Source organism: Hakea prostrata, chromosome 4 (assembly GCF_041222555.1).
Source record: "Hakea prostrata isolate BN-2017 chromosome 4, UWA_Hpros_2, whole genome shotgun sequence".
In the NCBI taxonomy this organism is placed as follows: Eukaryota; Viridiplantae; Streptophyta; class Magnoliopsida; order Proteales; family Proteaceae; genus Hakea; species Hakea prostrata.
Window position 1 is genome coordinate 52,527,972 of NC_142603.1, and position 27,517 is coordinate 52,555,488.

A 27,517-nucleotide genomic window follows, 5' to 3' on the forward strand; every position below is an offset into this window, starting at 1 on the left:
CTCAATAATCGGAAATACCTCACCGCTACAACTCTTCTCCACCACCACAAGTATCACTCACCTTTTGTGTAATTCCAGTTCTCTCAGTTACCTTTTGCATATTAATTGCTGCTTTTTAACTCATTTTTTTGTTGAGATGATTAGCAGACGCTTTTCAAGATTCCTCTGCTACAATTAATTGGCTGCAACTAGCTTCATGAATTTGTCAAATTTCTTTTGTACCTGTCACAGCTTAACTCATTAAAACTTCTAGTTGGCGATCTTTTATTTAATTTTATATATTTGTCATCTACTAATATTACTTTATGTGCATGTTGCAGAAAATTATTTTACCATTTTCAGGTAAATTACAATGTTAAGAAACCCCAAGACGAGTAAATTTTCAAACTGACCCACCACCATCAGGAAATCCAATCACGGGAATCGTAACCGAGACGATAGAACCTGTTTTGGGTAAAAGAACCGATAGAACAACTAAAAAGCCATACAGATTCAAGATTCACTTGTAGGAGTTCAGAGAATCAGTTAGATCCGAAAATTAAAAATAATCAGAATTTCTTCGAACTAAAGCAACCGAATAGCTTGACTGGATTGAATAATCATCAAGAATCTGCATTGAGCTCAGAATCTGCATTGATGTAAGCTGTATTTATGGTTGCACTTGAAAACAGAGAGAGAAGAAGATAGATAAATCTTCGGGACCAGAGAAAGAGACAAACGGTGGACTAACCAGAGGTTCTAGACATGGAACAAAATTCAACCGAAATTAAAGAAATTTTGGTCGAAATGCCTGCATATTTTCACATTGAAACGAAATACAAGGACAGGCACAAAAAGTGTCTTGTATCGTATCGTATTGACCGAAATTTCAGTTGATACGCTATGAAATATAGACACGATACTGTATCAAGCCGAAACAATACATTGGTATGCTATAAAGTGTCCATTTATCGACCTATCGCTGTTTCGACTAGTTTCGAGTCATATCGCCTCAGACATTTCAACCCTCTTTTCAACTTTTTTTTTATTTCTCTTGATTTCATCCCTCTTTTCACCTAATTTCTACAACTCCATTTCATTCAAATACTAGATTTGTTCCTCCATTTGTGCATTTTCTCAAATCTTGTAAGGTGAGTAACCAACTTCCTAATTTTTTTATTTTTGTTTTGTTTGTGCCTTAAATCTTCTTGGATTGCTTCCAAATTTAAGTATGTTTACTTTAGAATGTTGATCTATGAATTTGTAGTGTCAAAATTAATTTTTTATTCTTCCTACTTTTTTTTATTTTTCTGTTATTAAAAATTATTTAGTAAATTATGTATATTGCTAAAAATGTATACGTATAGTAGATGTATGAGCTTCAAATTAATGTATGTGAGAGTTGAGACACCATATTGCTGTGATGGTGTTGAATCAAATTTTTTCTGTTAATTATGTAATTTTACTGAATTTTTTATATATATTTAAATAATTAAAAAATATTTAAATATTAAAAAAACTAATTAATTTCTGTTTTAAATTTAAAAATAGGAGACTATTAGTGGAAGCATGTATGCAATTTTTGGAGCATGTTGTGGAGCTTTTTAAGATAGTTAGTGTGCATTTTATATATTTTTAAATTATTTATATATTAGAAAATACTTATATATATTCTTTTATATTTAAAAATATGAGGTTATTATTAGAAGCATGTATGTAACTTCCCACCGTCAGGAAATCTTAGGCATGTGGATGAGGCCACGTACAGAGTTGCAGTTGTTGACTGCGTCGACAACTATATGGGGCAAACATCATAGGACTTGTATTGTCATTTGTATGGGGTGCAGACGGAAAAAGGAGACATTGAATAGAGTAGACTTGTAATTAGCAACATTCTCGCTTCTTCTCATATGTAGCATATACTTGGAAAGTTGGATGTTACATTTTCAATGGTATTTTGGTAAACTAGTGGTTCTATAATGTTTACTATGTTTGAAATAGGTAGTATGTAAGAATCCAAATCATTTCGAGTCCATATGAGGCCCAAAATTGAAGTTACAATTGCCAGAAAAAAGTATCCAGTTTCGGTAGAAATTTCGACCGAAACATAGGAATCTCGGCCTTTTGCAAGGTCGAAATTCCCATATCGATCGAAATTTGTTCCTTGGTTTTAGATGTTGAGAGAAGGAGATCAATCGATGAGGTGCTTCCGATGAAGATAAACCCACGAGTGCCATTAAATCTCTCAGAGAATGAGCCCCGCCGAAAAATCTGTTGGTGTGCATTATCACCCAATCCAGAAGCAATAAATGTAATAAAACCCTATCTCATCTAAAACCCCTAATGAAATTAGGTGAATTTAGGAGAAAAGGAAACAATTTGCAAGGTCAAAGTCATTTAATGGAAACAGGGATTCAATTGAAACAAAAACCCTAAAATTCTAAAGGTGAAAAAATGCTCACTCGATGTGTTCTAGGAGTCGATTGGGAAAGTGAGGATCCCATTGTGAAGACAAAGAGGTAGGTAGATCAGAACCAATGAAGAAGAACATAAAAGTGATATTCCTTGACTTGCTAGGTGGGGCCATAGAAAAAAATTCGGGGGAAACTCAAGTTTCGACCAAGTGAAAATAGGAAACTTAGGTGCAAAGTTGGGACTTTTTCGTGCAAGTTTGCTACCAAGTTTCAACAAGTTTTAGGGAGTATTTTGGGGTGGGACTCTGCACTCAGCTAATTAGAGTATAAATAACACATTGGCACATGTATTTTGCTAAAAAATTCAATGTACATAACATAAATGTAGAGTTGTTCGAGAAGTACACTATAAACTTAACTACTTAAGTACATAACATTCAATGTATAACTTCTAAATTCAAAACATCAAATACAAAGTAACTAACAATAAAAGGGAAGTACAACTCAGTGCCAAGAGGAGTGCTCCGGTGGATCCATCTCCTAAGCCGAATAGTACTGTGTCTGTAACATCCTTTCCTCTGACCAACGAACATAGACATCCCATGACATGTTATGCCTATGGTTGTCGAGGTAATGGACAACTGCAGCTCCACAAGTCTGGTCATCAACATGCCTAAGATAGCTAATCTGAGGGAATACATAATTTGGATAAGGAAATCCTGATGGAGGGGGCATTGGTTGTGGTACTTGGGGAACATGAAATAAAGAAGAAAAAAAATCAAAATTTTGAGAAAACCACGAAATTTGCAAGAAAAAGTCCCAGATTTCCACGAAATTTCCCAGGTTTCCACGAAATTTCCTAGGTTTTCCCAAAATTTCTCAGGTTCCCATAAAATTTTCCAGGTTTCCCTTAAATTTTTTCTCATGAACCGGCTGGTCTAGCTTCAACACAGTTGGGGAAATTGCCCAGTTTTTAGATGGTTTCCTCAAAGTCGAGGGTTTTGATCAAAACCTAGGACTTTTTTTTGCTCCCCCATGGTTTCATTTTGAGGTTCTCAAAATGCAAATTTTCAATCGAAAATTCGATGGTTTCGATCTAACTTTGTACGATAGCTGGGGCAGAGGGTTTTGAACTCATATCAAGGTTTTGCTAAGATAATGGTCAAACTAAGATAACCCACTATAACATAGCTCTTCTATATTATGTAGCACATTTCCAAGAAATGATCAAAGAGATCTCTGCAACTAACAATTTGGTCAAATTAACTGAAGAATTCCTAGATGGGATTAGTTATTGGGCCTGGTTTGATACTCTGGTAGCTGTGAAACAATGTCAAGATTTTGTACCAGCAGTTATTTCTTCTAGGTTGCTTCAGAAATGCTTGGATTCTTTCATAGCAAGGTTGGTTGCTTCTACCATGATGCGAGTCCATCTACTTCTTATTAAAATAGTTTTGGTTACTATGTTTCTTATGATACTGGAAAGACCGAAAGCTTTAAGAATTACTCTCAGCCAAATTGGTGGTTCGATGGGTTTTGGTCCCCTCCCCCCCCCCCCCTCTCACAAAGGCTTGGGATTCCCTTCCCCCTTCCCTTTTTGACTCCCCTCATGACCTCACTATTTGGCACCCCTACCACTCCAAATCATTTTCCACCACCTTAGTGTGAAACTTGATTCGCTCTCCCTCCCTCCCCCCCCAATTCCTTGGCCAACCTTGGTTTGGTTTAAAGTCACATTCCCCGCCACTCTCACCCTTTGGAGAGCTCTTAACCTTGCCCTCCCCAACCAATCTTTCCTCATTAGCCACCATATCCCAATTAGCCCAAACTGCAACCTTTGTTGGAATGGTTCAAAGGACTTCGACCACCTCTTCCTCACATGTCCCTTCTCTTGTTTCCTTTGGGATAAAACCCCGCTCGAGGCATTCTCTTGGTTTTGCTCAAGATTGGTCTTAGATTCTGAGAAATTTTTCAGGTTCCTCCATTTGTGATTGGATCGGTAAAGCTAGTTTTTAGTGCCACTATCCAACACTTATGGTGGGAGCGCAATCTTAGACGATGGACCTCCAAATCTCGTTCTCTAGACATGTTATGCAAAGCCATCTGTTTCAATGTTTCTACAAGAATTACTTCTATTCCCCATCCCCAGTTGTAGATACCCCAAGGAAGTGAAGAACAGGCTCATTGTTGACTCCTGGGGTCTTAGTTCTCCTATTCGGCCTCCTGCTTGAAGGTTGTTCTCTCTTGTATTTTGTTTTGCTTTGCCTGTTAAAATATTTCTTTATTCATCACAAAAATAATTGGCGGTTCGAAGACCTTGTAGTTTGAACCACATTTTGATTGAAATGGCTCTAAGGGCCAGGGTTGCTCAAAAATTTGACCAAGTAATTCTCAGTAAGTTCCTCTTCTATTAACATAAGTCAAGATATTCCAATGCCACCTCCACTGAGAAGTGCAAAATCACAAAGATTGTAGTTGAACTGTTGTTTTTGTTGGACCATAACTCTATTTCTTGCAAGAGCTTATTTAAGATTTTTCGTGTAGCTTTAAGATTGAATGCTAGTAGACATTGTCGGAATAGGTTAGAGAATATGATTGGCTCACAATTACTTCCAGTTGTCGTCCGTGATACTGGTGACGAAGGGTAAGTGATACTTGCAGTGGTGGAGGAGTTGCAGCAGTGAGGCATTTCCGATTGTCGCAGTTAGAGGAGGGTTGTGGTGGAGAGAGAATGAGGGTGAAAATGGGTTTTGCAGTGGGAAGAGAGAGACGTCCGGAGAGACAAAGTGCGAGTATTTTGGTCATATTACACACCTAAGGGGTACTATCGTCCATCTAAATTCAAAGTTTGAATTTTTTAACCGTCAAAGGGAGAAAAAGTAATAGTGGGCAACGGTAACTTATGAATTTGTAACAAGTGGGCATCCAGTAATTTTTCTCACTTGGGGGCAGGTCATAGTTTCACCCCCACTTAAGTAGGCTACCGGTAAAAAAAACTCTAAATCTTATCTTAGAAAGGGGGGGAAATCATTCATAAAAAGAAAAAAATTAAGATGAAAATATTGAAAAAGGGTTTTATAGAAAATCACCAGATGTAAGAGCACCCAGCAGTCTCTTGAAAGCTAAGAGCTAACTCTGTAGAATCCTCTGGATCACGCCAAGAGATGATCGTTCCTGGAACAAGAAATAAACCATTCCACATAAGTAAGGTCATTCAATAATGTGAAAACCATAACAGAAGGCAATTATTGATATAATGTAACTATAAACTTACCTTCTTGCCTTTGATAGATATCATCAGAGCTGATACGGTGTGCAAGTATTGTCTCATTGTCTTCCTCGTCGATGACAAAGAGACCAAGCTCTTCCGATCTCTGTTGAAACAATTTAATTCAGTTATAGCACTCCATTGAATATTTGGCCAGTCCAAAAATCCGTCACTCAAAAGATAACTTCTGGCTTAAATTTAGAGCAGTTGGATGATTAAAAAGCAACGTAAATGTCAACAAACCTCCAGATAATCAACAGTAACATGTCCAGTTCCACGGTCATCCCACTTTCCATGCTCATTCAGACGATAGACCTTGACACGCTGCAAATTAGGAACACTTGTCAATGATTTAAATAAAGATGCTAGGAATTGAAGGACTAAAACTTCCTATCTGAAAGAACAAGCAAACATGCAACAGAAATCCCTTTGAGAACTAAATTAAAAGGACCTAATCAAGCACACTAGGAAATGAGAAAATAAAACTTGACTATCCAATAGTGCAGTTCTTTATTACCCTGATACCTGTTACAAGCTTTCAAAGACTGTAGAGATCCACAGGGGATATTTTAAAAAATAATAATAATAAGTAAATAACAATAAAAATCAATTTGCAGGTTTATTTTGCTTATTCCAGGGTTACAAATTCAATAATAGCAGAACAAGCAAGGATCAAAGTCAACAATAAACTCAGCCTTACCCCAACTTAACAGAATCCGTGACATGGATCCACATTTCAGACAAAGAACGTAAAGGGAAACTGAGGTTTAAAAAAAGGGAAGAATATAGAGGGAAAACAGCAGACATGAAATGGGATTGAAAAAGATAAGGAAAATGGGAATGGTAGGAAAAAGGAACAAGTCAGAAAGTTAGGAGATTCTCGGCTAACTGCGGTGTGCTATGTAGAACCTTGCCCTCCAAAGAGTTCTATGATTCTATCCCAGGTCATACATGGTACAGACCATGACTATGCTCACAACTTCTCCTACAGTATTGGGCATTTCGCTAGCTTGTTTAGCTCCTACTATTGGAACCATATCACTCTTCCTTACTGCAGCATCTGTGGGCCTTTGTCAAACATTACCATCCTAAGTCTAGTTTTTTAGCACACCCACCTTGACATCCTCATCTCTGCTACACAAAATTTCTCAACATGACATTTCTTACCTGCCACACCCTCTACCCCATACATCTCAGTTGGCGGTACTACAGTCCTATAGAACAGCCACTCAAGCTTCAAAGGAGAAGCTCAGACAGACCTCTTAACTTCAACAATCCCACTTTAATTCTATGAGAAACATTGTCTTCCATGTCACCTTCTTTATTTATGAAAGACCAGGAATATTGCTTACTAGTTTTTCTGTCAGCCAACATCCTTAGTTGTGCTCCAAAAATTTTGAAATTACTATGAAGTCACCCTTAAATTGCTCAACCAGCATAGCAGCAAATTCATTTATTTACATCCAAAACTCAATACCTCCACAATGATCATCCGCCCTACCTACTCTCTGAATTGCCTCCAACATCTTTGCGGAACCCATCAGTCTTAGGACCTTCTCCCTAACATCATTTCCTTTTATCAGCACTTTCTCAAGCTTAAGAACAAATCTAACCGGGAAGCTGATCAAAATTTCCTATTTTTATTAGGGAAAAAGTCTAATCGTGACATATAAAGAACCCTGCCGTCAAACTTATAATAACTTGATTCCACGATGCAGTTCCGGCAGGGGAACGTAACAAACCGGACGTACACTGATTAAGAGTAGTCATAATTGAATGACAAAGTGGACATAAAACAAGAAAGTATCATATTTAAGTTTTTGTGTATAGGCTATAGCTACAAGAGCTAGAGCTCATCGTTGATTTTATCTTATCAAAATCGAGCTCGTGCTTGAAAGGGAATAACGAAGAATGAATAAAACTAAAACTTCCACGCTAGGGCAACATAAAAAATTGAGGGCTTGGAAGAAAGAAGGCACCAAATTTCATTCGAAAACACTAACCTGCATCGAATTCGTGACAGCCGTAGTTTTCTCTAAAGCGCCCATCAGTCGTTCCTCCTTCCTTCTACTGAATTTGTACAAAATCTTAGTCGGTATTGGAAAAATGTAATAACCTATAATTGAGGGGATGAAATACGAACTTAAGAAATATAAATACAGAGGAAATGGCGGGACATTTGAGTTTCGGGGATCAACAGAGAACCCTAACCGCCATTAACGTCGGAGGGAACTCTCTGTTCTGTTAGCTCCCTTTCTCTTTCCCTTTTCCCCGCCTTTATTCTGTGTACTTCCGCACATATCCATAAAATACCGAGAAATACATAAAAGCACATAATGTCCATAATGTCCTCAATTTGTTTAAAGGCACTGTTTGTAAAATTTTGAACTTTTCCATTAAATTTGAAAGTAAAGTTTATTTGATTCATTATAACGAAAAAGTTGATAAACTAAATTTTTCACTCCATTCATTTTCAAAATTCAACAAAATATGTAGAATTTTATTAAAAATATATAACATAATAATAAAGTATGACCCATAATTAAAACTTTGTCACAAAACTATTTCATTTTCTTTTTTATTCTTCAACCTCATTATATATCGGTTCATATATTTATTTTTCTCACTCCTTTTCCTATCCCACATTTGCATTTGTTTGCAAAGGTGGAGGTGAGAAAAATAAACATGTAAGACATATACTTAATAAGATAAGAGAATAAAAAAGAATTTTATATAAAAGATTGAAGCGTATATCCCACTAAAGCACTGTTTATTTGCTGATTCTAAAGTGGGGTGGGAAAAAAATGTGAAGAAAAATTTGAAAAAGTAAAATTTTCAATAATATCCCAAAGTGTGGCTTGTTTAGTTCATTGGGATAGGAAAGTTGACAGACAAACTTGTTTACCTACATAGCATGCTAATTTTCCCACTTAATCTCTTTTCAAATACCACTAAATAGGTAAAATTTTGTGAAAAATGTGGAAAACAATAAAAGTAGGTCCTATGTTTAAGACTTTTCTACATAAATCTTTGGTTTCAATTTTTGTTTATCCACCCAATTGCAGTCTCACACATTTATTTTTTCCACCCCACCTCTGTAAACAAATGATGTCTAACTGGTTTTGACTTTTCCCTAGTAATAACCGAAAGCTTTTCCTTTTCCACAAAAACAACCAACCCCATGTTGACATCCTCTTAACGATAATGTACAAAATCCAAAGTATAAAATATCATTTGTTCCTACCCCCATGCACTTTGTTGTGTGTCTAATCAATCCAATCTGGTGTAAAGGCACTATAGGATAAGTTAAAAAGACTCTTACTCAGATTGTTCCATGAACTTTGAGGCTTTTGGCTCACTGAAAATAACTTTGAAAAAAAAAAACTACCTAAACTTGGTGAGCTTATAGTGAAAGCTGCTAAAAAAATGTACTTTCACCTTGTACTTGAAGCAATGCAAGTGTGCGCTATATTGGGACAGCCTATGACTCTGGTTTGGGTATGTCAATCTCTTCATCGCTTTCAATAGTTGAACTCAAGTCTTTGACAATAGGAGAAGCTACTAGTAAAAGATTTGAATGCACCTTGTAATCCATCATGGCTCAACTATTGTAGAAGAAAAAGTAATGATCTCAATGTTGTGGTGAATCCTCTTCTTGTTAGTCCAACATAGCAGAACTGCATGATCAAAGGCAATATGAGAATGGTGGGAAGTTAGGTTTTTGCTTTCTTTCACTAATCTTTATGCAATTCACATTATTCTTCGATGATAAACTAATGAATCTGAACTAGTGCAAACAAAAGCAATAATAATTTGAATGAATTAACGTTGAGTTCAGTAACCTATAAGGCTATGTGGGGCCCATCATCATTAAAAGCAACAACCAAAATCAAATTTGGCTTTAAAAAACTTTTGGAAAGTAAACAAAAAAAAGTTTTTTAACTCCAACCCCATGCAATAAGAGAAAAAAAGACTAGAGAACAAAAAAAATTCCAGAAGAAAGAGAGAGAGGCGGTGAGCATAAGCATAAAGAGGTAGAGCTGGAATGATGTGAAATTTGAAATGAACAGTTGTGACATCTAGCACTTTACATCTAACTGTTAGAATTTAATTCTACCACATTTTTTAGGAATATTTGGTGAATTTTCTCCATTTCTCTTAAATTTTAATTTTGATGATGGTGATTGTGTTCCTCTTGTATAATCTAAAGATGAGATACTGATTGTGAACCCATTATTATTTTTATTTGGTGATAGTGGAAGTTTGGGTAAATTTCGATAACAGTCTTGTGGTTTTTTTTTACATTAAAAAATTCGTGTTTGTTTACTTCAGTGGTTTCATTGGTGATTTTTTTTTTTTTTATCCATTAATGACTTTGTTGCTTTGATTTACATTGTGATATATTGTTTGGCACCTAACAAAATGGTATTAGAGTCTTGTTGATGGTTGTGGGTATTGTATAAATTAAAATGGAATGTACCTTGAACACAATTGTTAAGTTGAATGGGTCAAATTGGTTAATTTGAAAATATGATGAAAGATCTCTTATTTTGTAGAGACTTGTATGAATCCGTTGAAAGTGATATCAATTGACCATTTGATATGTCTAAGGCTAATAGGACCAAATTGAATAGAAAAAACTATTGGCACAATTTGACAGTGGTTGGATATCAGAGTTTTTCATCATGTTGTAAATGAGATTTCGGTGAAAGAACTTTGGAAGAAGTTAGCTAGTATTTATGAAAATAAAACAACTAGGAATAAAGTTTTAATGACGAAAAAGCTTTGAATATGAAACTAAAGGTAAATACTTCAGTTATTAAGTACTTGAATAAATATCAAAGCATAATGAATCAGTTGAACACAATGAAGTTGAAACTTGAAGATGAGTTGTAGGCTTTGTTGTTATTGAGTTCCTTACCAAATTATTGGGAGACATTATTTGTGTTGGTTAGTAATTATACTCTAGAAGGTAAACTATCAAATAACGTGATTATTAATGCATTATTGAATGAATAAACAATAAAGAAATACATGAGTTAAAATGATGCACAAACATTTGTCATAAAGAATAGGGGAAGGAGCAAAGACAAGTTTAATAAAGGTTGTGACAAAACCATAAGCTTTAGTAAATCAAAATAATGATCAAAGTCTATAGAAAAATTCAAGTGTTACCACTGCAGTGATGATGGACACATAAAAAAGATTTGTCGATTTTGAAAAAGAGAGCAAAATGAAGGGAGCAACCACAACAAGAAGATGTTGTAGCACCTCAAGTGAGGCAGTCCACAGAGAGCGTAGATCACACAAGGGTATCATAGTTATGAGTACATTCTTCTCACTGATGAAGGGGAGCCCGAAAGCTTTCAGAAATCAATGATCCACAGTGATAAAAGTAGTTGGATGAAAGTTATACAGGAGGCGATGATCATACTTGTGAGTTGGGAAAACTTCGTAATGACAAAAAAACATTGAGAGACAAATGGATATATAATATAAAGAGAGATGCATCTTGTAAACTAATGAAACACAAGGCTCGTTTGGTGGTGAAAGGGTTTAAACAGATTAAGGGCACTGACTTTGATGAAATATTCTCTCTAGTTGTAAAATTGACATCCATTTGAGTGATTATGAGTTTAGCAACTACTATGGATTTTGAGCTAGAGCAATTAGATGTGAAAATTGAATTTATTTATGATGACTTAAATGAATGAATTTATATTATGCAACCACAAAGTTTTGAAGTTAAAGGGAATGAAAACTTGGCATGCAAGTCAAAGAAGAGTATTTATGGACTGAAAGTAGACACCAAGGCAATAGTACAAGAAGTTTGACTCACTTATGGTGGCTATTGGGTATAAGAGATCTCAGGCAAATCATTGTGTATACTTCAAGAAATTTATAGATGGTAAATTCATTGTTATTTTCATTTATGTTGATGATATGTGTTATTGGGTAGGATGCATATATGATTAAGATGTTGAAAGAACAATTGTTCAAGTCCCTTTATATGAAGGACTTTGGGTCAACTAGACAAATATTGGGTATGCAAATTGTTCGCAACAAGACTGCTATGAAGCTATAAGAAAAATTTGTTGAACGGATGCTTGAAAAATTCAACATGCAGTGTGTTGAGCCTATAAGCACTCCTATTGCCTACCACTTTAAACTGACAAGTAGTCATATCCATCCACCAATTAAGAAAGATAAGCAATGTTAGGTATTCCCTACTCATCTGCAATTGGTAGTCTTTTGTATGCTATGGTTTGCATTCAATCATATATTGCACAAACAGTTAGTATTGTGAGCAGGTTTCTTGATAATATAGGGAAAGATCATTGGGAAGTTGTGAAGTAGATCTTCAAATATTTGAAAGGAAGTTCCAAAATGTGTTTATGTTTTGGAAGTTCAGATCCAATCTTGGAAGGGTATACAAATTTTGTCATGATGACCTTGATTGTAGAAAGTCAATATCAGTTATTTATTTACTTTTGCAGGGGGAGTTGTTTTTTGCCAGTCCAAATTACAAAATGTGTTGATTTGTCTACAACTAATGATGAATACATCGCCGATGCAAAAAATGGGAAAAAAAATGTTATGGTTGAAAAGATTTACCCAATATTTTGGTTTGAAACAAAACATATATGTAATCAATTGTGATAGTCATAGTGCTATAGACTTAAGGAATAACTCTACATATCACTCTCGCACAAAGTACATTGATGTGATATATCATTTGATGCACAATGTGGTGAAATGTGAGTTGTTGAAGATTGTGAAGATTCACACAGATAATAATACCTCTGATATGTTAACAAACGTTGTTACCAGAGATAAATTTGAGGTGCGCATGGAGTTTGTACACATGGATTCTAAATAAGGAGTCTAGTGGTGGTTTCCTCCCTGTGAGATTTGTTGGGTTTTGTGGCCCATAAGGTTATATGGGGCCTATCATCATTAAAAGTAATAAGCAAAATCAAACATGGCTTTCGAAAACTTTTAGAAAGTTAAAAGAAAAAAGGGAAGCAATACCCAATTTCGGTTTTGCAACTTTTGAATTTCTTTTAAACTTCAACGCCATGCAATAAGAGAAAAAATACAGGGAGAGAATAAACAAAAAAAGTGCAGAAGAAAGAGAGAGAGAAACAATGATAGATAGGTGGCGAGCAGAAGCAGAAAGAGGTAGAAGAAGAGTTTTTATTAGTTTCTCCGGGTAATCCAACGAAGAGATTTGGCTTGAATGAGGTGAAATTTAAAAGGAATCGTTGTGACATCTAGCACTTCACATCCAACGGTCGTAATTTTATTATACCATCGTTCACAAGAATATCTAGTGACTTTTCTCAATTTTATCTTAGATTTCCATTTTGATGATGGTGATTGTGTTCCTCTAATATAATGTGGAGATGATATACTTGTTATATACCCATTAATATTATTATTTGATGATAGTGGAAGTTTTGGTGGACTCTAATAACAATCTCATAGTTTTTTACCTTACAAAAGTTTTTTTACATTAAAAAAATTTTATGTGTTTGTTTATGTGATTTCATTAGTGATTGTTTAACCCATTGATGATTTTGTTGCTTTGATCTATACTCGTATATTGTTTGGTACTCAACAATTAGAAGTATCACTAGTTTCTAAAGTTAATAATTGTGGCTTATCTCATCAATAATAGTCAAATAACTTACAAAGTACTAGTTAGTTTCCACTTTTCATTGCCTAAATATATTTTGAAACCATAATAGATAAATCTTACAAACTGCTTTGGAATATTTTTCTACATTGCCTGCAAGATATTTCATTTTTTGGCATCCGAAAAATTGGATATTAGTATTCACATTTGACAATATCTTACCGTTTTAATTTTTACTATTTAAGTTATATCTTTAACTGTATTTAGAACTTAACGCCTTATTGTAATTGCCCCGTTGTCTTACTCCTTATTATTCTTTAAGCCAGAGGTATTAAAATTTTTTAGAGATAACTTGAAAATAGCTTATTAAATTTATATGTTATTCCCAAGTGCCTATTGTCATTCAATTAGCAACTCCTAAATACCTCATAATTAAATATTAGATGCTTTTAGTTTAGTTTATGTCTCTCAATTCCACCAATAACTCACTAGAAAACACTTCATAAAGTACATGATTATTTTAGGGTCTGTTTGGTTACATGAATCCAGAGATTTGAAATCTTTTGATTCATGAATCTGAGAATTATACCCGTTTGGTTGTAAAAATCTATAGATTCATGAAATATAGAGATTCACCTTTTTACACTAAAAACGTGAATCTGTAGATTTATGGGTAAGGGGTGAAATCTAGATATTTCAAAAAAGCTATACATTTGCACATTCACAAAAATCACATTGATCAAATAGTTTTTTAGGATGAATCCACAAATTTCATTCCACAACCAAACATTTAATTTTATAAATTATGACTCCATAGATTTGAAATCTCTAAATATTTGAAATCTCTAGACTCATGTAACCAAATAGGCCCTTAACTAGTTTCATAAGATTACATTTTAAGAGAAAATAAACCAGATTTTTTGAGTAGACACTATTGATTATTTCACTACAAAAGTTTGAATCCTTTCAACTCATAGCAAGTGAAACTTGTGATAATTAATACTTTTTATTATTCTTAAAATGCCATTTTAAAGGCATATCTTTTTTTATCAATTCTCATTATTTATTATGCATATTTAAAAGAAATAAGTACTATAATTCATTATTGGTCAATAATGAAAAATGATTTGATGAATTTTGTCAAAATAATTTATGGAATAGAAAACAAGTTTGGTATGTCAAAAAAAAAATTTGTTAGAAAATGATAGTGAACAAGTGAAAAAAGATAAAAGGAGAAAAAAAAAAGTATGATTTTTTATAAAAGAATATGTATTGACTATTTTATCCCATATTAACTATCAAATTTTAAGTAAACCTTTGCATAAATAAAGAGAATGGAATTCTCACCATAATCCATAATAGACAAAAAATCTATCATGAATTTTGAAGACTTCTCTATTATTTTAAATAAAAATAAAAGTGATAATAGATACCAAACAATTTAAAATAATAAACATTTATTATAATTAAGAATGATAATTGATACCAAAAAGAATTTGCAAACATTCTCTCTTATCTTTAGATTTATTAGGTTGGTCATTCTATTTGCTCTCAAATATTTATATCAGTTAATTAACAAATAAGAATGTCAACTGTTGTGCCTACTTCAACTTTTGGGAATGTGAGAAATGTTATTTTGGGAGGTATTTTTATTTTATTTTTATAAGATAAAGCAAATTATATTAATTTAAAACACTTATAAATATAAGTTTGCAAGCCATTAGCTTCTATCCCTAAACAAGTAGCCTTTAAAGCTAGATTATTGATCTATTGATGGAGCACCGAGGATGGGAATGCATCAACCCTAATAGTTTTTGTTATGTAGCTATTTGCATTAAATTAGCTATTACATTTAGTGGCCAAAAAGTAGCGATATGTTTGGGTAAGACATTTGGTAATGCTGGGTAGTTACTTCAGATTTCTCCCACTTCCAGTCCCATATCCTTCGCAATATTTAGTCATGCTTGTAGTCCCACAAGTATTGCTTCCAATCGTATCTTCAATTTTTAGTTTGCCAAAATTGTCGACGTAATATGTCCATCTACTGCAATCCCCATGCTCCATCTAGCAATTTTCATCCGTTTTTTAAAAAATCCCTGCACACATTAACACAATATTATAATTAGTTGGTATAAATGGGCATATATGTTCTTCTACCTAAGGGGTACGATATCCTGTGAAAAACTTACAATTTCTTCCAAAAATAACGGATCACATCATCACTTGAGTCATCGGGTATATTCACCAAAATTTTCTATAAATAAAAAAAAAAAAACATGAATTCAACCCTAGAAAGTCATACACAAACCAAAATTTTCTTTGTTAGTAGATGCAAACCAATGGTAGTTTTATCTTACTAACTATAGACATTTATTCACGATAAAATCAAATAACAAAAATTGTAAAAGAAATAAAGAAACAAATAGTATAAAATCAAATAAAAATAATAAAAAAAAAAGAAAAGAAAAAAAAGGAGAGGGGGAAGGAAACCCTCTTGTGGGGGGGTTTTTTTTTCTTTTTTTCCTTACCCCATCCTTATAGAAAGGGAAGAGAATAAATAGAAAGAGAATATGAGAGAGGAGAGAATAAATACGGATTGAGGAGTTGATTTTTAATTAGGAATGAAATTTGAATACCTAATGATTTTTTTTCCAAAATTTTCCTTAACCCACGTCTATAAAAAGATAAGAGAATAAATAGGAAGAAAACATGAGAGAGAATAAGGGGAGAATAAATAGGGATTGGGCTGTTTTAATTTAGGAATGACATTTGTATCCATTATATTACCTTTAAAAATGGTTCTCAATATTTGGGGGGCCAAATAGTGCCATTTCACATGTAAAAAGAGAAAAAGCGGAAAATAAAGGGAAAAACGGAAATTAAGGATTTTAACAATTTTAAAAAATCCGGGGGGGGGCCATGGCCCCCCCGTGATGATGAACACAGAGAAGATCCATGTAGCCGTTGACTTATCCATTTGACATTGAATATTTTGACACATACTTAACAGTGAGATGTCATTCAAAATGTTCAAATGTTCTCAAACCTAATAGCATGGCCGCATGAATTCCCTTTGTCCAATCACACGATATCAACACATTCCAGATAGTTTATATTCCCTTCCCACATAATACGCAATCAGGTTGGATATTAATTCATTGAGCTAGTTTAGCTTTAATAGGTAAATTGTCATCCAAAACTCGCCAAAATAAGACTTTAAATTTAGGATAAATTGATAGTTTCCACATGAACTTCCACCAGTTAGCCGCGTGATCCGTCTGTGGTGATGATCGCAACTCCAGTATTGTGCAAAGGGCTAATTTGACCGAAAAATCCCCATTTGGGGACAACCGAGATACCCAGACATCATTTTGGTCCGACAAATTCAATGGCAAATTTAAAATGGGGGTGGGGTTAGAAGAGTTTGAGGAAATCTCCTTTTCAATCATTTGGAGGTCGTTGAATGCTTCAACAATCGTGAATTGCCTTTGTCATTTGGAAAATTTTGAGTATTTGACAGCATTGCCCATTGCTGTGGTAACCAAGGATCAAACCAGAAAGAAGTCTGCATTCCATTTCCAACCCTCCAACTCACCATTGTTTTCAGTTGTGGGAGTATACTTGAGATACTATTCCATGTCCACGACCCTCTTTTCTTCATCACTTGGGATAAAAAATCGAACAATTTTTGAAATATCTGGCTCTCAAAATTCTAACCCACATCACCTGCAGTTGAGTGAGCATCCACTAACCTTGTTTAAGTAATAAGGTTACGTTATAGTCATCCATTTTCTTGAATCACACTCCGCCCTTTTCTTTAGGTTGGCAGAATTTCTCCCAATAAATCATATTCAGTTGTCTATGCTTCCCCGGATTCCCGTTCTAGAACCTTCGGCAAATCTTATCAATTTTTGTGCATATATTTTTTGGGTATCTGACGCATTGCATCTGATAAAGTGCCATTGATTGAATTGCAAATTACATTAGAATTTCCCTTCCTACAAATGATAGATTATTTGCCTTCCAACATGCCATCTTCTTAGACAACCGATCCATCACAGATTGTAGTAGTATTGTTTTTTCTCTTCCCACCAACAATGTTGTTCCCAAGTAGGAGGTTTCCTTCTTGATTTTTGTCACCCGTAAAATATTCAGCAACCAATTCTTGTCCTCTCTTGATACACTCCTATTGAAAAAGGCCCCGCTTTTGTCGAAGTTAATTTCTTGGCCACTCAAATCCGAGAAGAGTTCCTATTTGAAGGCAGAAAGCTAATGTTTTTCGATCAATATTAAGATCACATTTGGTTTCGTAGTTCTTCAAGATTTGAAACATTAATTTCTAGAATCCCTATCCTATTTTGCTTTGTCAGGATCCCAACTTGTACTCATTTTGCCAGGAGAAAACAATTTGTATTAAAGGGGGAAGCCGGAAACATTTATCTTTTTTACTGCCCAAAATAGATAAATGTTCCAAATCTTGAAGAACTACAAAACCAAATGTGAGGGCAATCTGATTTCAGGAATGGGAAGAAAATTAAGCAACTCTCTATTCATGCTACATTTAAACTTATGTATATTGTTTTTTATTTAAATATATATTTTAATTATGTCTTTTATCTTATAATTTTGATAATGAAAACTTTAGTCTCATCTCGGGCAAAAAAGAGATGATTATCTCGTTTATATATAATAAGACCTATGTCATATGTATTTTGGGTTAAGGATCACACTTATGCACTATGGTACGAATGGCGAATCCATGTGCAACGCGTACCAAGCCTAAACCCTGGTTTGACCCAACCATAGTTATATAGCTATATGTTAATTAATATGAATATTTCTATATGATTTGGGACATGGGGACGTGGGTCATACGCCTTGATTCGAAAAACCCATTTTGTCATGGACCCTAATCTAGAAAGCTCACTATTGGGTGGAAGTGTGGAGATGCCATTAGAACAACACTTTTCCTTAGGGAGGTTAGCTGAATAGGTACCTTTCTGTAAGGAGTCGAGCTGAGTAGGTACCTTCACAAAGGGAGATAACTTTACCCTTTCACCTATAGCCTTTGGGGCTCTATATAGACACATTTTCGAGCTTGTTTTTTACAATGAATTTTTTCCTCATCTCTCTCTCTCCTTGCTGTTTTTCTGTTAAGTAGTGAAAAACAATATGATTAAACATGAAGTAACCTTTCTAGGGTGCAACTTTAAAGGTTTGGATTGACTAATCTTGGGGGTGAAGACACATTAGGTACCCATATTGCACAAATCAAGGTGTTTAAATACCTTAAAGAAAGTATCTATCTCTGGTACGTTTAAGCTCTGACAAATTTCGTGATTACAACAACCTTTTTATTGTTTGTGCAAATTCCTCAACAATTGAAAACTTTTTAAAAATTACAAATGACAAAGGAAGAACCCATATCTGGCCTTTTGGCTTGCATGGCTGTTCATTTGAAGACTGGACATTGGTGGAGTTGACTGGAAACAGCTCATGTACAGCTAAAAAAAAACCGAAAATAAATAAATAAATAAATAAATAAAAGAGAAAATCCCACTCTGAAACTCTTAAACTTCCATTCACAGTTACTGATTCACAAGCTCCCTGCAACAAAAACAAAGCTTAGCTCCAATTCATTGAGGCTTCTACTTCTCTGCTTGTCTTCCTCCATTAACAGCTGCCCTGCTCAACCAATCAATGAAAGAGAAGAGTAGAGACAAAGCATGTGCATATGAAGTGATTGGGTTGCATAAGATTTTAATATCCACTAACTTTTAAAAGTGAGAAACCATGGCTTTAATAATGTTGACTGTAACCCCACACAAAATCCGGGAACACTAGGGGTCATAGAGAGGGTGCATTGGTGCAAGCCCAAGCCCCCGCCTCTCGCGAAAGGTTGGGATTTTGAAATCTCATCGACTTTCGCATTTTGTTTTGCTATAAAACATTCTATCTTTACTTTTCAGTTTTCACCTTGTCATACTTGAATTAATATACTTCGTACATGTGATGGCGTGGGTGTCATAACTTAGCTTGAAAGGCAAACACAGAGCTTTCCATTGATTAGTTCTTCTTTTTTTGGTGATCATTGATTAGTAGTTCTGAAACTATAACTATTTATTCCCAGCCTATCAAGAGCTTATACTTCGATTATATAAACTTGTTTACCAAAAAAAATTTTTTTTTTTAAAAACAAAAAAAAAAAAAAAAAAAACTACATAGGGATACGAATCATCCATAGGCTAACACCCATTGGTTGGTCCCTCTTGAATCTTGATCTTCTTCTTATTTATTTATTTATTCTATTCTAAATAGTCTTAGATGGTCTTACTAAGAGCTGTAGGTCTTATTCTACGGTCTTAGTCAGGTGAGTCAATCCCTTGGTGATAACTAAGAGAATTTCATTGAGATCCTTGCACCATCAAAATGCTATTTGTTCCAAGCCTAAAGTGGAGTGCAATGTTATACAACTTAGGTTGATGCTACAACGTAGAAGCGGATATTAATTTTGTAATTGTACGATTATATATGATTCTTCGGATATAATTAGGAAAAGTTAAGCACTGCGTGCTTTTGTTGAGAAACAATACCTAAACAAATAGCATAATAGATAGAAACGCATAAGAAACAAGAGACAGTCATTTACTTGGTTCGATCATAAAGACCTGCATCCAAGGACGAGCATTAAGAAGACTCATCATGCATGGCACTAATCAATATCAAAGAGAATGATTGTAACACTAGAAATTTACACTCACAAACTCACAAAGCATGAATCATAAAGTACAACAATAACAATGTTAGAATACACCTTGAACAAGAAGAACCGATGTACTCTTCAACATGAATGAAGAAGAACTCAAAACCAGTGTCTTCCACGCACTATGTAGCCAATAAACTCCATCTTCACAATGTTTGAGAGCTGATATGAAGAGGAATCAGAAACCAAACAATTACGGACCAAAGAACAACCTCTCTCACTTGAATGAACACTCCACAAGAAAATAACGCATCTACACTATCCTAAATCTCAAAAGAGATTTATACACTAACTATCAAAATGACCAAACTATCTTAAAAATATTTACATAATACATTAGTATCCTAAATACATGTAAAAGACAACAAAGCCCCTAGACTAAAGACACTTTACAACAACTTCTTTTTTTTTTAATGAAAGAGATTTTCAATACATGTTGCTTTATATAAGAGGGATAACTATTAAATATATATATAAGGAGTGATTTCTTTGGCATAATCAATGGTTATGTCTATGCCTATGAACAATAATTATGATAATAGGTTATGAATATTAAACAATAATCGTTTGATTATTCTTACCAAAAAAAAAAAAATCTTTTGATTATTAATAGGCACAACCCATTTTTATATAATAACAAATAAATATGGTATAATTGGATGAATAATATATTACGTATTGTCACATCGGTTTTCGGTTGGTTTTTGTTTACTTAGTAATTATACTTCTTAGCTTTAGTTTTGGAGGGTTTGTTTTCCATTTTATTCTTATATTACTTGGATAATGATTATGCAAATGTTCATTAGTTAAGTGTTGATGTTAGATAGTTAAATATCTCAAAATTACTAAAATAACCTTCAACAACATCAGGGTAGGTCCGGTAGGAGGTTAAAAAAAAAAAGCAAAAGCTGTGGAGTTCTTTTTTTTTTTTTTTTGGTAAAAAAGCTGTGGATTTTTTTTTTTTTTTGGTAAACGGAAAAAAGCTGTGGAGTTGGTAAATAAGAGATATGTCTCTGACAAATTGGATAATTCTGGGAATGACATTAATATTAGGAGAAAAATCGGGGTGCGTTGAAAATTTCCGTTAAAACTTCACTATATTATACAGCTCTTCCGCACATTCCCAAGAGCTGTGTCTGGGGAGAGGAGATTGTGACTGGTGTGTTGTTTATTTGTTCCTACAATGGCGATTCCGCGGAAAAGCCCTATAATTTTCAGTCTGGTCGCCCTCACCATTATCTCAGTTGTTTCTGCGGAAGTGTATTTCGAAGAGCGCTTCGAAGGTGCATTGTATCTCCGTGATCCTTTTGTTCTCATCTTTTGCTCCCATTACAGCCGCATTTTGATTCATATAGGGATTCTGAAGTTTTCGTTACGCGTTATAAATTTACGATGATCTAACTTTGTTCTAGTTGTTTCATGCTTCTCCTTCTGGTTTCGTAACCGATTGGGGGAAAATTGATAACCTTGTTTTGTTGATCTATAAGTAGTTTGATTTGGTTAATCATTTTCGACATGATTTAATTTTATATGGTATTAATCTGTATGTGGTGCATTTCTATGTTCGTTTTTGCATTAATACGTTGACAGAGTGCATTCGTGAAGGTTTGGCAGCATTGTGATATGATCACATATATTTGTTGAAGTTAGTTTGAAAGGCCTATTTTGGAGCTTACATCCTGATATCCAACTCAATCTATAGCTTCTCCTTTGATGATATTTTCTAGTGTTAGATCATATTCTGCGACTGATCAGAACTTCTTCTTCTTTTTTTTTTCTGGAATTACCGATTCCGTGGATCCATCCGAATTTGTGGGCTTTAAACTCTGGACTGCCTGTTGCATTCTTCGACCCGATGCTTTCTCACCGTCGACATATTTTTTGGAATTTGTTTCAATTCTCATTCTCATTTCAACCGAATAATTTTCATTTACATCATGTTAAGATTTTCTTTTTCCTCCCCCCCCCCTTCTCGTCTTAATATCCCTTTACTTGTGAAAAGCTTATTATTTTCTCTCTCTCTTTTTTTTTGGGAGGGGAGGGGGAAGTGTGGGAGTGAGGGATCTAATGCCTGGAGCTACAGACTGTTAGTCCACATACATTTTATTATTTATTTGGACACCACATCAGCTTGGATTATTATTTTTGTGAGAACAAGAAAAATGCCCTCCATGGCACTATTGTAGATTTACATTTTGCCTCTTTTTCTTTCTTTATTATTATTATTATTTTGGTGTTGAAAGGGCGCTGTGATTGGTTGGCTGTGGATGTTCAACATAAAAATGAGTGTGTGCTCTCAAATTGATTTTCATGCATTTTCATAATTTTTAATTATTTAATGGGTGAATATTAAGATGGATGGGAGAACCGGTGGGTCAAATCCGAATGGAAGAGAGATGAAAAGACGGCTGGGGAGTGGAACTACACTTCTGGTCAATGGAATGGAGACCCTAGTGATAAAGGTAACTTCTAAATTTGCTTTTGCCTTCTTTTTCACCCCCCCCAAAAAAAAAACTGAAGGACCATAAAATGCTTAATTTGCCAGCATTTTCATGTGGTTCTTCCGTACTAGCTCTTGAATATTCTAGGGTTACTTGATGGCTTTGATCTCAATGTAGGTATCCAGACCAGTGAAGACTACCGGTTTTATGCAATCTCAGCTGAGTTCCCTGAGCTAAATAATAAGGATAAGACTTTGGTTTTCCAGTTTTCTGTAAAACATGAGCAGAAACTTGACTGTGGTGGTGGCTACATGAAGTTGCTCAGTGGTGAAATTGATCAAAAGAAATTTGGGGGTGAGACCCCTTATAGGTAACAAACTATGGGTCAATAGCATCTATTATATGTTTACTTATTTATTAGACCTTATGAGAGACCCTCTTTAGGGAATGAACCATAGGTCAATATGATCTTCTTCTTCTACTCTCTTATTTATTTATTTATTGTAAGAAAAGAATTGACAACAGATCTTTTTATATGGTGGATGGCAGTATCATGTTTGGACCAGATATCTGTGGCTTCAGCACCAAGAAAGTTCATGCTATACTTACACGCAATGGAAAAAACCACCTCATCAAGAAGGATGTTCCTTGTGAGACTGACCAGCTCACTCATGTTTATACTTTCGTCCTCCGACCAGATGCTACTTATACAATCCTTATCGACAATGTGGAGAAACAATCTGGGAGTTTATATAGTGATTGGGATATTCTCCCTCCAAAGAAAATTAAAGATCCCGAAGCTAAGAAAGTAAATCCTTTTATAAAATAGTTATTATTTGCCCCTGATGTCTTTTACTATTGTAATATGTCTTTTATTGCCGTAACAAACCACATATTCATGTGCAGCCAGAAGATTGGGATGATGAGGAATATATCCCTGATCCTGAAGATAAGAAACCTGAGGTATTCATCCCCTATAGGATTTTTGTTGTTTCTACTGGGAATTTTAATTCACATTTCTGCTACGTAGTATAAAATCAAACTTACTGTTTTTGTACATTCAAAGGGGTATGATGACATCCCAAAGGAGATACCAGATGCTGATGCAAAGAAGGTAGGTGATTCAGGACTTGCTTCCTCAGTATCTTTACTATGTTTGAGCTCATTTCCCTAAAATTGAACTAGTTACTAAGTATTCTGCTTTCATTACTCCATAGCCAGAGGATTGGGATGACGAGGAAGATGGTGAATGGGCAGCACCAACCATCCCTAACCCAGAGTACAAGGGTCCATGGGAAGCAAAGGTTCTTGAAATTTCTAAACTAACCAGAAACATCATTTTATTTCAATGGGCTTCAGTCTTTTTTCTGATTTTCATTATCTGCAGAAAATAAAGAATCCAAACTACAAGGGCAAATGGAAGGCACCAAAGATTGACAACCCAGGTCTTTAGTTATTCTATATCAACCCCATTGTTACTTATAATAGTTTATTCTATTAACATTTATATATTTGTGTTCAGATTTCAAGGATGACCCAGAGATTTATGTTTATCCCAATTTGAAATATGTTGGCATTGAGTTGTGGCAGGTACATCTGTGCTGTGGAATTTGATTGTGTTTTTCATTCCAAATAAATGCTAATGGGTGAGATATGTACATGTCAGGTTAAGTCAGGGACATTGTTTGATAATGTTTTAGTTTGCAATGATCCGGAATATGCAAAAAAGCTTGCTGAAGAAACATGGGGCAAAAACAAAGATGTATTTTGCTTGTGCCTTACCTATTTCAATTCTTGAGTGTTCCTGCAATCATGTAAAGAAACTAATTCTCAAGAAAAGGTAACACTCACGTTGAGATATTGGGTTTTACAGGCTGAGAAGGCAGCATTTGATGAGGCTGAGAAAAAGAAAGAGCAGGAGGTATAGTTCTTTTACCTTGAATTTGTTTACAGATTATGTTCTTGCCTTCAATACATGTAATTCAGGTGAACAGGGCAAAATTTTTTGCTCATGAGGGTGGTGGTACTACAGTAGAACACAAAAAGAAAGAGGAGGCTTCCTTTTATGTATGGTGGCTCGGGGTGGAGGGTTACTAGTCCAGTAGCAGGCCTGAAGAGATTTTTCTTCCATTCTTCTTATGGCTAGATCAGATGTCCTGTTTGTGACAGACTCAATTGAGCTGAAACTTTACTAGACATGGTGCTTCCGGAGGGCTGCTGGTTGGCATAATTGTCATGGCACCTAGTTGATCAGAGGTGTTGAAGAGAGCCAAAGAGCTGGAGAGCATCAGCAAGGTCACCCAGTCAGTCAAAGGCTGTCACCTAGCAACTAGACAACCATGCTAGTAGCATATCAAGTTTCAGCCAAAATTGAGTTGGCCAAGTGGAAAATAAGGTTTTAGAAATCTCGTGTGAAGTTTGGCACTTCTAGGAGAAAAAATAAATTGTTGAGTTTGCACAAGGGAATCTATAAATATATTAGATTACTTGAGAGATCCAGTATAAAGATGGAATTCTCTACAATAAGTGGGATGGTTGAATATAGAAGGTAATCTGTTGTTACAAGTAGTTATACAGTTCTGACTCTGAAATTTAATTTGGGGCCAATCATGGTGAATTTAAAAAGCATGGTGTCAGACTGTCAGTATCAAATTGCTCTGTCAGTCTTGCCGGACCAGAAAAGAACATCTATTCTTCTAGGCATATTTCTCTGACCTGTTGTGATTCTTTCTGGCAGGAACCGAAGGATGATCCAGTTGATTCTGATGTAAGCTTTATAAAACTACTCATGAAGTTAGAAATATATCATCTATTAATCTTCCTCTATTTTCAATTGAATTAACATGTTTTGCAGGATGAGAATGAGGAACACGAAAATGATAATGCTGAAGGCGAGAAACCTGATAGCGATGACATTGAAAGCAGCAAGACTGATGATGATCTGCGTGTATGTTTCCTCTCTCAGTTTTACAAAGCTATGAAATTTCTGGAAATGTGCACGATAGATTTTCCTCCTTCTGACTTGTACACTTCCTCTTTGTGGTCACTCATTTGCAGGATGAGCTGTAAGCGGATCTCTCAAGAAGGCTAGGAAAGAAGTGGTTTAGGCACTAACCACTCAATTTTTTTCCTTTTCTTCTTTTGGATATAGGAATCCTTTTAAGGGAAGAACGCTTCGTGCTGCATGAAATCATGTGGCTATCAGAATTGTCTCATTTCGGAAGCTATGAGAATTTTGTTTTAGCCAACTTGTTAAGGGCCTGTTTGGTTACATAAGTCCAAAGATTTCAAATATCTAGAGATTACAAATATATAGACTTCAAATCTATGGAGTCATAATTTATAAAATTAAGTGTTTGGTTGTGGAATGAAATCTGTGGATTCATCCTAAAAAATATTTGATCGACGTTGATTTTTGTGAATGTGCAAATGTATAGCTTTTTTGAAATCTCTGGATTTCACCCCTTCACGTTTTTAGTGTAAAAAGGTGAATCTATAGAATTCATGAATCTAGAGATTTTTACAACCAAACAGGTATAATTCTCAAATTCATGAATCAAAAGATTTGAAGTCTCTAGATTTATGTAACCAAACAGGCCCTAAAGTAGTTCTAAGAAACAAATGCATTGACTTATCTCGGTTTTGGTTTCACTTGTTCAATTTACTTTGCTTGTTCCTCCTTGAGGTGATTTTGAGTCCAAAACCTTACTGCATTAAGCTGAGACCCTTCCAGCTCTGCGGTTACACATGGTTTTAACCTGGGACGGATAGAGCCACTTGGGTTCCATATGACCTGTGTAGTGGATAGATCGATGGGTGAAACTTAAAAGGCGGCCACAACAGCCTGTAATACACGGGAAACTTTTATACTATTTGGATATGCATGAGAGTGCCCAAGATAATGAAGATATGAATGTGGTTACTGAAAGCCTTGTTCCCGTGAAAAGAGGAATTCCTAACCATGTTGATGCATGAGAGTGCCCAAGATGATGAAGATATGAATGCGGCTACTGAAAGCCTTGCCCCCGTGAAAGGAGGAATTGCTTGCCATCTTGATGCTTTAGGTTTGCACAAATGCTCCCATCGACCTTAGGTTGTCAGTAAGAAAATTCTTTCTTTGATCGAAATGAGAAAATTCTTTGTTTGATCAAATAAACGCATTTCGAACCCTGCCAACCTCAAAGTATCCTATATAAGCAACGCGTTAGAACTTAGAAGAAGCTCAGAAAAATCATTGCAGTTCATTGGCTTGAAGCATGTTGGCTAGCAGATTTCATGAGAAACTGCGAATGACAGTGAAGTCCGCAATTTTAAGAGTGGCTTACTCTAATTGACTGAAAATATCTGATGACGAATGAAGCAAATGAATAGCAGATTTTCTCCTCATTAAGGACCTTGGAATGGTCCATCGTAGATTGGTAGGCTTCTGAACGAACGTGGTTCAACTACAAATAATTTCCTGAGAAAGGTTCCAACTCTTAAGTTGAAGCATGAAACAGCAGATCAATTTTTACTGAAGAAGTTTATGAGAAAAGTAAAATATCATTAACCAGCCGAGATTTTAACATTGTCTTCTGAACAATCCAAAGACTGCTGGGCGAGTAGTCCAAGCACGGCAGGTAAAACAACCAGCAAAGGCTTGAGCAGTGATGCAGAGGCTTGGGAATGTGGCACACTTATTGGTTCCCATGTGTTTTTAACATAGGCAAAGGGAAGGTGATCGATGGAGAAACAAGCTGAGAAACATGAGTTAATTTTATTGATGTCTCAGCAGCTCAGACGTTGCATGAGCTATTTGCTTAATGCTAAAAGAAGGTTTCTTCCATCTATATTAGTCTAATTGCTCAGACTAATCCATTTTTGGCATTTGATAGATAATAAAACAATGCATACCATACACAAGAATGGTTATCTGGGACAAAATAATAGCATAAATTTATGGAAGATAGCACAAGGTGAAGGCCGCTTGTTGGAAGTATCTGATGGATTGGGAATGTCAAATGATCCGGCAAA

At 35.0% G+C, this 27,517-nt stretch overlaps 2 protein-coding genes across 3 annotated transcripts in view; one reads left to right on the top strand and one right to left on the bottom strand.

The window, feature by feature from the left end:
* Positions 1–7,959, bottom strand: part of LOC149019530 (uncharacterized) — a 77,681-nt gene extending 69,722 nt beyond the window's left edge. Inside the window, exons 1-5 of one of the 2 annotated variants that reach the window (XM_089153526.1) lie at positions 7,805–7,959; positions 7,665–7,731; positions 5,905–5,985; positions 5,668–5,767; positions 5,483–5,567 (exon numbers count right to left, since the gene is read on the bottom strand). In XM_089153526.1, coding sequence (XP_089009652.1) covers positions 5,483–5,567; positions 5,668–5,767; positions 5,905–5,985; positions 7,665–7,709 — 311 coding nt within the window. In that variant the 5' untranslated portion in view covers positions 7,710–7,731; positions 7,805–7,959. Of the gene's footprint in view, positions 1–5,482; positions 5,568–5,667; positions 5,768–5,904; positions 5,986–7,664 lie in introns of both variants that reach the window. The other variant, XM_089153525.1, reaches the window with a different exon arrangement.
* A 13,265-nt stretch (positions 7,960–21,224) lies between these two features.
* On the top strand, positions 21,225–26,138 carry LOC149019531 (calreticulin-like). Its single transcript, XM_089153528.1, has 14 exons — positions 21,225–21,346; positions 22,418–22,525; positions 22,682–22,874; positions 23,054–23,312; positions 23,411–23,467; positions 23,571–23,618; positions 23,722–23,808; positions 23,892–23,949; positions 24,027–24,094; positions 24,171–24,266; positions 24,378–24,425; positions 25,242–25,271; positions 25,359–25,451; positions 25,562–26,138. Exons 1-14 carry the CDS (start codon positions 21,247–21,249, stop codon positions 25,571–25,573), a joined length of 1,257 nt encoding a protein of 418 aa, XP_089009654.1. The 5' UTR covers positions 21,225–21,246; the 3' UTR covers positions 25,574–26,138.
* Positions 26,139–27,517: the final 1,379 nt, after the last annotated feature.